The sequence below is a fragment of the Cupressus sempervirens genome, chromosome 2 (genome assembly GCF_028749045.1).
Source record: "Cupressus sempervirens isolate cs-2001-9-10 chromosome 2, ASM2874904v1, whole genome shotgun sequence".
NCBI classification, from domain to species: Eukaryota; Viridiplantae; Streptophyta; class Pinopsida; order Cupressales; family Cupressaceae; genus Cupressus; species Cupressus sempervirens.
Genome location: NC_143119.1, coordinates 427,826,205 through 427,838,294, shown reverse-complemented (window position 1 = coordinate 427,838,294; position 12,090 = coordinate 427,826,205). Strand labels below are relative to the sequence as shown.

General features: G+C 33.6%; 1 protein-coding gene across 1 annotated transcript in view; it reads left to right on the top strand.

The window, feature by feature from the left end:
- The window catches only part of LOC149572916 (protein FATTY ACID EXPORT 2, chloroplastic-like), a 52,833-nt gene extending 47,995 nt beyond the window's left edge, over window positions 1-4,838 (top strand). The window contains exons 2-3 of the mRNA XM_089814023.1: window positions 3,972-4,106; window positions 4,437-4,838. Coding sequence (XP_089670149.1) covers window positions 3,972-4,106; window positions 4,437-4,579 — 278 coding nt within the window. The 3' untranslated portion in view covers window positions 4,580-4,838. The remainder of the gene's footprint in view (window positions 1-3,971; window positions 4,107-4,436) is intronic.
- Window positions 4,839-12,090: the final 7,252 nt, after the last annotated feature.

The following is a 12,090-nucleotide window of genomic DNA, read 5'->3' as shown; positions in this document are numbered from 1 at the left end:
AATTGCGGCACAAAAAACAAGGTTCTTAGAAGAATATGAAGACAACCCAGTTGAGCTCTTGAAAAACCCACCAAGAATCTATGATCAGAAAAAAAAAATTGAGTCCAAAAATTAGGGTTTTCAAACAAAAACCCTAGCCAGCCAATAATGGCAAATTTAGGCAAAAAAATTGCAGAATTTGGATTAAAAAATGGCGGATTGCAGAGATTTGATGTCGAAATAGGAGTTGGACAGAAATGGGGCTGTCCAGACTTTTTCAGCGCCAAAAAAAGCTCAATACACTAGTCGTGAGTACTGAACCCAAAAAAAAACCGCTTCGGAGAATGCGCAGGAGAATGAAGGACACTGCAATTTGCAGGGAAATCAACTAGAGAAATCATGAACTTCCAAAAGATATCAGACACGAGCAAACATCAAATGCGTTTTTCCAGTGACATGAAAATCGCAAGCTGCCAGAGGCTAAGTCACAATTTTTGCAGATATTCGTCTCTGAAACCCTAGCCGAAACTAGGTGTTAGGAAGTAGGTAAAATACAAAAAATGATTTCGAAAATAAGGTTCAGATAATTTCAACAAGAAATTATTATTATCGAAAAGTTTCAGCCATGTTCTGATACCATATTACAAAGTAGTTGGTAAATATTTGCTTGATATTAATTGAATTTGAGAGGACAATATATACAAAAGAATGAAACAATGTTTCCTTAGGAAACAATCGTAAAGAATAGAAACTTTCTATTCTAGTTGAAAGAATACAAACAGTTATCTACGGTCTAACTAAATATTAGAAACATTCTAATATTTACAATAGATTACAAATAGATAACCATTAACTAATAATAGAAGCTATCTATTATCATGATAATACGGTTGGCAAATCCATACACGACGTTGTTAATGATTTGGAAGCCCATCATGGAAAAGTACCGCCGTATCAAACAAAAGATAATCTTTTATTGCCGATCTACCCAAAGTTATGAAATAATAAAGACATGCGGGAAGCGTAGATCCATGCAGAAATAACATGAGTCATAGAGAGAATTATCTGCCACAATAGAAAAATAATTGTGTTGGAAAACACACGATGCAGAGTCTCCATATATATCTTCACATCATCGCAATCTGAAATCTCCTTCAATTGTGTGAAATTGTCACTCAGTTCTTCAGTCACTGAAAACCATTATCTTCCTCCCACAAGATTAAGATTTACACATAGTGCAAGAAGGATCACGATACACATAATATTAAACAGGTGTTCAACAACAAACATCCATTATGCTCCAATGAATTTCATTGCATAAACAAGAGAACTTTTCTTACTATTGTTATCTAACTAGGCTCTGATACCATGTTAAGTTTTATGCCCAATGATTAGATAAGTAGCATAACAAAACTAAATAAAAATTGCGCAGAAAAGACAAAAGATTCATCCTAGGAAAACCCTTTGACTTGAAGGGAAAAACCCAGCCACACCAGCAAAAATATCTCTTCTATTGATCAATAAAAATAAATGAGTACAAGATTTTTCACTTGATTGATTTACAATATACCAAGCAATCATATAAATAGCATAAGACTCTTCATCTTACACACAAAGGTCACTTTGAGTCCTAAAAGTAAGACCCTTAATATTTCCACATATTCAACCTTTCACATTTCCATACGCATGCCTCTCTGCATGACGTATGACACGTCTTTCTGCATAATATTAACACAAGTATCTCTTTCAGCTGAAGGTGACCATAATGGTCATAACAAACATACTTCCATTTTAAAAGAGCAGAGATAAAGATCTCTATCGCAGCTACAAAATTCAACCCTCGATCTAAGCACATATGAAGAGTTTTGGCAAGTTTGAAGAGTCTCAAAGACATTATCAACTGCTCTTGGGAGGTCTACAGAAAGACAATGAAAATTCCATTTTATCTCTGCTGTTGACTGTTATCGTGTGGATTGCTGCAACAGTTCTGAAGACCGATTATAATGTTTCCTATCGAGGTATTTGATGTATATGATTGTTAGCCTCATAAAAAAAATTCCTTAAGCTTTGTTTATATTAACAACTTTCATGAAAAAATTTAAACATTCTGAGTTGAATATTGAAACTTGCTAAGTTACCAGATTCTCTCCAGCAACCCTCAAAGTCTGGTTCTTGTCAAATTCTCCCCAAATTTGCCCACACGACCACATATGTCCTGCGAATCTGTTAGAGGAACCTGGGCAGAATTTGGAGTGAATTTTGAAGAATCTGCTGCCCAATGGTCGAACCCAGGCCGAATTAACTTTTTTAATGTGCTTTTTTTTTTTGTGCCTAATTTGATATTTTTGATCCTCCCAACCTCAAAAGTGACCACTAAAAAGGCCAAAAAAGATGGTTTATATGTCATTTATGCATTTGTGAATGAAAATGAAAACTTGACAATAGGTGAAATCCAAATTGATGATTATAGAGGAGTTTCTTTAAAAAAGCAACGATCTCTTTGAATCCAGGGCTTTAAATTTGAATTTGAATCTCAACTTTTGATCTAGACTGATTAGAAATCCTCTAAACAATATAAGCAAAAATTCAGAAACTGTACTTATCTTTTTATGATTCCTTTCATTCTCATATTGTTCCCTTGATATGGAAATATTTCCCATGCATGTGACCAAACAAGTTTATCATGTTGTATGTATGGTTAAATGATGCAATTAATATCCTATTGAATTGAAACATAGATATGGTGCTGTATTTTGCTATGTTGGTTTACTATTAGCAGAGTGGTGTATGGACTTACTTGTTTCATAAATACACACACATTTTTTTAAAAACATATGTTTTTGTATGGACAAACCCAAGACGAATCCGAACTGAACCCCCAAACAAATTGGACTAATTTTGAACCTGAATCTTGAACCCACATCTGTACCGGAATCCAAACTGGCAACTTAAATTGAAAGGATTCAATACTGAAAATGCATGTAAGCAAAAGACTCTATTTTCCAATGTTATGTTAACCTTGAAATTGGATTATCTTCTCAATTTACGAGCAGAGAGTTTATTGAGCAATTATCTGTAGTTGCAGACCTTTACGACAGCCATTCATTTATTTTGCTATTGAAATGTTGTTTGAAATTCAAATTTCCACATGAACATCGCAAACAATTGAACTTCAAATCAGAAATATTACAGCAGCCATGGACATCAATTTGCACAGTTGAATCAAACAACAGTTGCTAATTGCAGTGACCTGTCATTTTCCATATTTACTGTAACTAAGCAAATTGACAATTCTTTCACAAATTTTATTTAGGGGTGTTTGTCACAGTTTTGGTCCGACATTTTTCAGGATGTGATTCAAACTGAACAGCTTAAAGTCAGAAGTATGAAGCTTCTAGCCAATCTAAGACTTTTTAATCTGACAATTTTCTGAATAACACATCTAGCTGATTGCTTCTGTCTTTAATCCACTTTTATGTACATTGTTGATGGCAGTTAAGTTTTTGACATCTTTGACATTTCCCATCATGTGATTTAAAGTGAACGGCTTAAACGTGTAAACCTCCTCGATGGCTTATTTAATTGTAGAAACCAATATCTCAGGTGATGTGCAGAGAACAAGAAATTATGTAATAACAAAGTATTTGTCTGTTTTTAAGGTATTGGCTTCCTTAGTAGCTAGAGGGACTATCAATCAGTTGTTCATTTGTAAACAGTTGTGCCTGAAAGTTGTTTTGGCAAACTAACTTGTGGATGCATACAACTCGTAGCTTAGAATTAGATAATAATAACATAATAAATTCCATAGAAGAAAAATCTCAAAGTTTATTTGCTGATCCTTGATGTGTAATGCTTCCAGGGATAAGAACAGGCATTATCAATGTTGAAGTACCCTTGCTATGAATATTTTCCTATAATTGACTAAACATGCACATGAGGATAAAACCTATTATTGATTTTCTGAACTCAATATTCCCTTTGTTGTTGTTCAGTGGGCGGGCTTATGGGCTATCTGAAAAGTGGGAGCACTATGTCGCTTATATCTGGAGGATTGTCAGCATCGGTGCTTTGCTATGTACAAACTCAACTGCCTACAAACCCTATATTTGCATCGTCAGTTGGGCTTGGTAAGTATTGCCATGATATTGCTTTGTTTTCCTGTGTTTTTGTTAGTTTTTATCTTGGACTTCGCCATCCTTCCAAATTGGCTTTTATAGCCCCTTGTGTTTATGCAAGGCCACATCTCTCTCAATACCCCCCTACCCATGCACACATACATATATAAAAGTTGTCATTTAATTGCTTTTAGCATTGACATGCTAATCCGAACTGAGGTTTTATAGAGATTTAATAGTTTGTTATTTTTGGCTTGGAGTTACTAGGATAGTAAGTGAGGAGAAAACAAATTCTCCAGAAATTTCCTGGGAGACTATCTAATATAAGTGTTTTATTTACAGGGATTTCAGGTGTTCTTTTGATTGCAATGGGGGCACGTTTTAAGAAATCTGGGAAGATTTTTCCTGCAGGCATCGTATCTTTGGTCTCGTTGATCATGGCTGGTGGTTACCTTCATGGAATTCTACGCAGTTCCCATGCGTAGAGTAGTTACAGTCGTAGAATCTTCAAGAATGAATGCTATGATACTTTTGAGATTTTGATCATATATAATAACATGTTTATCTTTTGTATTTTCTCCTCGAAATTCTTGGTTGAGGCACGCGTTTGAACCTTTCATGCAGTCTAGTGGTGTCCAAACATACGGAAGAATTGAGGTTACCATATTCAATACTTGTTGGCTATTAAATTGCGTTTGTTCAGGGTTAATTATCTGTTAATAAATCATTGGTTTTGATGTGTAATGTTATGTCTTTCTTTAGTTTATAATGTGGTGCTCTTAGTGGTAAATTGGTATTATTCTTTCTCATTTCGAGCTGAGACTAGAGTGACCGTACAATTTTCTAATGCCATTTTTGTGATTTCACCATGCTGAATAACTAAAATTTTATTTGTTTTCTCCACTGTCACTGCGAGATGTGTCTCCACCCCTCGGAGACATGTCTCAGCAACGGAGACACATCTCTGAGACTTTACAGTACCAAAGACCTCAGAAATGAGTGGAAATAATTAACTTTTATTGAAAAAAAGTGTCGTCTCCAAGTACCCGCGTCTCCCATTTTTGAAATTAGTTGTACCACTACTAGTACTAGTCTCCAAGTCTCTGCGTCTCTTGGTGACCTTGGTTTTCTCTCATTTGTTTCATGTTCTGAATAGCATAGATTGAAGTGTGATATTTCAAGTGATCACAAGAAGTTTTCATGGCTGATAAAACCTGTCAAGTTCGCGCCGATAAGTGTAACATATTGCGTCGAGAACTTGGGAAAATCTCGACATTTCTTGCGATATCTTGGCAACTTATCACACGCAAGTGCCAGTAAATTCAGACACCCAACAAAAGGGCAATTCATAATTTTTTGTTTGAAAGAGCACATATGAAGACGAGAAAGGTTTTGGAGGAGAAAAAAGGTCATTTGCAACCTAGTAGGATGATTTCTTGTGGAGTTGAAGTGGGTTCAAAGAGGATTTTCGAGCAAACTCAGATTTACTAGTAAAATTTCAATTTTGTTTAAAAATAAATGATTTTGTCTAGCCTCAGTTGCATCTAAGTTTATACAAACTCTATAATATCATTTATAATGTACTTTAACTCATTTTAGAGCGTAGTGAATAAGGACTAATACTAGTTTTAGCAACTTTTGCAAAACATTTCATAGTTTTCTCAATAATTCACATTTTAAAAATAAATTCATAACCTAACATTTTTTTTTCAAAGTTTCAGCTATGCTTAAATGTATTTAAAGCTTTAAACTAATTTAATTTGTTTCTAAATTTGTTTATTGATTTCTAATTGTGCCTTCAATTTGTATGTGGGGGTTGTTTCTTCAATAAATGACAAGGGATACCTCTACAGCTAGGTCAACTACAAGGTTTGCCACCATCTAGATATGTAGGCATATGCACTAAAGGCACTAGAGACAAGGGATGTGTATATGCTTTTGAAGGATTTGAATATAATACTATGATATGTATAATATGTGAAAAACTAATTAGTGGAGACATATCTCATTTGAAATGCCACCTTGGAGGGATTAAAAAGCATGATGAGTTTGTGAGTTCACCATAGATGAGAAAAAGAGAGATGAATGCCTCTTTCTCCTTGCTCTAGAAGTGAAAAAGTTGTAAAGGGAAAGGGTAGAAATGGTTGTGAGATTACAATTTGGAGTGGCAACTATGGAGAAGGTGGATTCACAAGGGGATTGGATGACATTCACGAGGAGGATGAGGGCATTGAGAGTGAGGAGGATACAAATGATGAGTCATTGCCAACTTCAGCACCATCTACATCAAGGATGAAGGTCGAGTCATAGTCACAACCATAGTCATAGCCACAACCACAACCACAATCACAATCACAGTAGACTTCTAGGACTAGACCCACTCCCATTCCAATAGTTTTTACTAGAGCTGTAGGAAAGAGGAAGATGTAGACTATTTTGATGTTGTAGGTGACACTTGTATTTGCTTATATCTTTACAAAGACAGTTTTTATTTTTATTTTTCAAAGTTTAGACTATTAGACTATGGTTTACGAGCCATCAACATTTCACATGAGGTTGCAGTTCTGTATCCTATTTGAATATATATATATATATATATAGTTCAGCTTGTTTGGTTAGTTTACTCATTTACTGACTCATTAGATATATCTCCTTATTGAATATTGCAAAATGCATTTTCAATTAAATTTAAGTAAATTTTTAAGTTTTTGATATTTTTCCAAGAAGTTCCCATCTTATCTTTGATATTTGCTGATATTTTTTTTTGCCCATAGTGATAAGTTGCTGATTACAATATTTTGAACTATGGTCAATAGTATGTTGGCTAACTTGTGTATTCAACGAGCATAAAGTATGTGCATATGTAATGTCCTCACATTTTGGTGCTTATTTATGTATTATTCAACTCAATGTCTTATTTATTTGTGGTGTGCCCTTCAGAGATTGTTGCTATTTACTTGGATGTTTTACTCATAGTTACTATTCATAGTAAACCATTGGGGCAACCACTTGACATCTTATCTATATTTGGAAAGCAAGTGAATTATTTCGATGAGTTGATATTGACAATTATCAAGGGTTTAATGGTTCAAATTAGATTCTCAAGTTAAAACAGGAGCTCTAGTTGAGCTAGAGTCCTTGCTTTTTGTGAAAAGTACAAAATAGGTTGAGGAAATGTATTGTTTTGCTAGGAAGAGTCATTCAAAAAATGGCATTCCTTAAGCTCACTACCAAAACGTAGTTGAAAACTACAAAAGAGTAACATCCTCCTATTGTAATAGATATCTTGATGCTTTGCAGCTTTGCAAAGGTTAACAATAAGAAATTTTTATTTATTTATGTATATATTTTCTGAAGAGAATTGCAATATTGTAAAACTTTGACTTCAGCTATACCTATATTTCAAACAAGGATATAGTATTTAAAAATCTTTAAATTCAGCCATTACATTTTACCAATGATTCAATAGATTTAATCTTGGTAAAACAGTAAATTCAATCATTACATCATATAATAATTCCTAATAAACAATATAGCGATTTCTGTCTTGGAATTTTACCTCCCTTACCCACTATTTTTGTATATATAGTAGCAAACAAAAGTACATTATGACTATTGAAAATATTGATTTTAAGAGAAACAATTCAATTACCAATAAAATTAAAGTTCATAGCCATTTAAACTAATTAAATACTTTAAATTAGATTTATAAAACAAATATATTAATTTTCTTATTTTTTTTTATATGTATATATGAACTAATTTTTGAACTTGGGTTAATATTGAAATTTCAAATATTTATTTTCTAAATTGAGGTTCAAAATATTTGGACAATATAATTTAATAAAAATTTATATATATATATATATATATATATATATATATATATATATATATATATATATATATATATATATATATATATATGTTCAAAATTGATACATAATTTTGATAAAACAATATAGGTGTGCTAATAAAATTTAGACATCATTTTTAGTATTTGATTAGAATTTAGAATCAAATTATAGTATTATTTAAATTTTGCTTTCTAATTGTCCTCTTAAAAATCTTTCATAGAATATAGTGTGAATAATTTTGATGACATAATTCACTATGACATTTTATTTAAGTTTAAATATAAAAAAAGAATAAATACAAATTCTTTGAATAAACACTTCTTATAATCATTATTTGTAATATTTTTAGATTAGTAAACTTCCATTTTATTATTAGTCATGCTTAGTTTTAATTTGTTTCTATGCTTATTGCTATCTCTCAAAATTGTGAACACAAATTCATTCACATTAAAATGGCTCTCCTACACTTCTTGTGTATAGTGTCCCCCGAGTGTGATTTTACTGGTGGGGGACTGATATTTTTGGCAACAAAGGAGCCCTCAACGAGGGACACCGACAAGCACGACACACAAATTGAATCTATGTCTATTGGCGGGTTTGTAAGAATCGCGAGCAACATTTTTTGGGTAAGAAAGGGGGATCTACAGCTTCGTGTATACCTGACAACACAATAAATACATAGTTATCCTCATTTTTTTCTATATTGAAAAGAAACCCCAACAAAATTGTTTCCAACCAATGAGAAACAAGAAATTATGTTTCAAAAATAGATTTTAAAAATAATATTACAGAAACATTAGAAATTTAAAACTTGTTTATTATGCAAATTAATTCAATACATCGAACAAAAATATTTATAGGCAGGAACTAATAAATTTAACTTTAACAATATTAAATATTTTAAATGACTTTATTATATGATGGCATAAAGAGGGTTAATGTGAATTTTAAGTTGTTTTCATAAAGTTACTTTATTTTGTCATCTAGAGAGTTACAAGGTTTTAAATAATTTAATAAAGTATTTTATGGAGATAGGTGCTAATATTGGAAGATATGAGGTGGATATATAACTCATTTATAAAGTGAGTTTGAGTTTATTCAAATTATAGAAGAGGTCATTTTATCATTATTTACAATTACAAGTTAATATGAATATTAAAGGGAAATTTTCAAAAAGGCTTTTTAAAAACGTAATGAGATGATTGTAAAAGGAGATTTGAAAAGGCCATTTATTATATATGGTTTTGTTTAATTTCTATTTAGGAAGCTTGAGAGGTTTTACCTTCATTTTCTAGGAAATATGATGATAAAAACTCTTGGAGTTCTTTAGTGGTGTGGACGAAAACTGATTCAACCTATTAGGTGGATTCATTCTAGAATTCTCATTGAGCTTATTGTAGATTGAAGGCGGCATATTTCAATTTGGGACACCTTTGGACATACTTTATCATCCAAGTTGTAGGTAGGCATGTGGGAGTTGTTGGTATAGGCTTTAAGGCTTTTTATAGCGAAACTCTCACCATAAGTGATGTAGAGTTACCTGAAGAAACCAAAATTTTCTTATCTCCCTTTAATCACCTTATTTATTTCTTTAGCAATAGACCTACTATCCCCCCTCCTTGTTGCAATTTCTTTCTGTGTCTCCAAGAGCTACTTGTAGACTCCAAGGGTTCCTATATGTCCCCTTTAACAACTCACTATCCCAATAGCACCATTCCTTAGTTCCATGCACCTTCAATCTTTCATTTGCCTTACATAATAAATCATTTGACAACTTTATTTCTTCCTCTTAATCCTCAAGAGAGTGAGTTAGGTTCTCCCTTCAACATGTTTTGGCACAGGAACATTAGATTGACCAAACTTCACCATCCAATTGGCCTTATCAACTTGTTAGGATGTCATGTCCTAGTTAGGCTTAGTTCTCAATTAGGCACCCTTTTCCACTTTTGACCTAAAAATTTGAGATTTCCCCAAACAACCCTGATAAAAAATCACAGTTTGGAATACCCTTTTGGGCCCTTGACAACATATGCCAAAATGGGTTTTTGCTTCCACAAACTTGTCACTTGAATGAGACTACTTGATTAGACCTAATAGGACTATTTTGGTTTGTTTTATAAAGAAAATCCCTTCTAATGAATTGAACCAATATTATTAATCATTGAAACATCTTTGCCCCTTTGCCAAGTCACCAAATCCATCCTTAAACCTCAACCAACTCCCTCTCTAGTCTTTCAACAATACTCATTTGCACTAGTCTGTGAACTACTCACATAAAGATGTTTGGTTAGGGCCTCATCTTTCTCCCAAATTCCTTCATCTCCTAATCTAGGCCTAGTTGAGTCTTATAATACATCTATGGGCCTCACTTTCCACCAAGGGTTGTAATTGTCCAATGGTGGAAAGTGGAGTTATTTACATTTGAATCTCAAACCCTAGGAAACTAAGGGTTTTACGACCTCTCTTCAGAGGATCACCTATAACTTTTGACAGAGATGAGATCTCAACCTTAAACCACCTACAAATAAAAGTGAAGACATTACTCTATCCAAATGTGTATAGCAATTGCCACTACAAATCCGTACAGGGTCATACAATTCCATGAGATACAAAAAAACCCAAGAAAATGAATTATTTTTATTGCTCCAAAACTTGCCAAACCTTCAACAAAGTTTTCCTTTGATCTCTGAAGGCTTGAGAAGTGTTTTGCATCCCCTGTAATGATTTTCAACTACCATTTGAATTGTTATGACCATATGGAACAAAAGTGCAAAATGTTACACAGTTGTTGTTAATGTTGTCATGACGACATTACTAACTTTTGATATTCCTGTTCAATGTTTGTTTGTACACACAAAGGAATCAACCTAAAGACCAAAAGTGGTCCAAAAGAACATACCAACCCTTCTCCACCCTTTCCTAGAGCTTTGATGAGTTGTTGACCATAATAGACCATGAGGGCTTATAAATACCTATTAGGCCAATGGTCTTACAAATGGGCCTTGGCGATTCCCAAATTCCCCCATATGGTCCTTAAAACATTATTATATTCAACGATGATCCTATGAACCTTCAAGAGGTTCATTACATAACATGGGTGCCTTGCACCATACTTATAGGTCAAATAGATCTCACACTTCTCTTTAGATGAGTTCCCATGGTGTAGTGCCATGGTTCTTGATGTCGTGTTCATCCATCCATATGACTTCAAAGGTAGGCAACCCCTTTCATTTCACTAGGTATTTCTTGTATTCATTCCTTCTAGTCTTCTTGACAACTTTAGTGTCCAACATGCATTCCAACTCCACAAGTTGGCTAGGAGGTAGGTCTTTTTCCCATTCCTCGTCTCCAAATGCTCCCTGATCACTTTGAATACCTACAATGACATCACCTTTAAATGACATAAGATCATTCACGCTAAAAATTAGAGAAATAGCTCTGTTAGGAGGTAGCTTAATCTCATAGGCATTAGGTGAAAATTTCTTAAGGATTTTGCAAGGCCCTATCTTTTTCATCATAAGCTTGTTGTGTTTCCCATTTGACAACCCCGCCACCCCACCCGCCTCTTTAAGCATTCCCATACTAGATCCCTACTTGGTATTGCACATATCTCCTCTTATTTGTTTATTTATTATCTCTGATGACATTTTTTTGTAGTGTCTCCTTGACCTAATCATGTATCTTCTTTATAGCTGCTACAAAATTTTCCCCTGGAGCACTAAACTTCTATTCATGAGGTAACTCTCTAAGCTCTAGGGGATCCCACTTGGATCCATCCCATATATAGTTTGAAAATGACTCTTGTTTATATTCTTATGGACTAAGTCATGATAGGAAAATTCTTTCTGAGGAAGAATATCATCTCAAGTTTGATTGTGTTGTTTTGTTAAGCATCTCGATAGATTCCCTAGTTACTTGTTAACCACACTAGTCTGCCCATTGGTTTGAGGGTGATAAGAGGAATTGGAAGTTAAATGAGTTCCCAGTTTCCTCCATAAGCTCCTCCAAAAATGACCTATCAAATTCACATCCCTATCTGATAGAATGTTGGAAGGAAGTTCATGAGTCCTTACCACCTCTCTGAAGAAAACATGTTCTATATGAGATGCATTAGTATTTCTTTAACATAACAAGATATG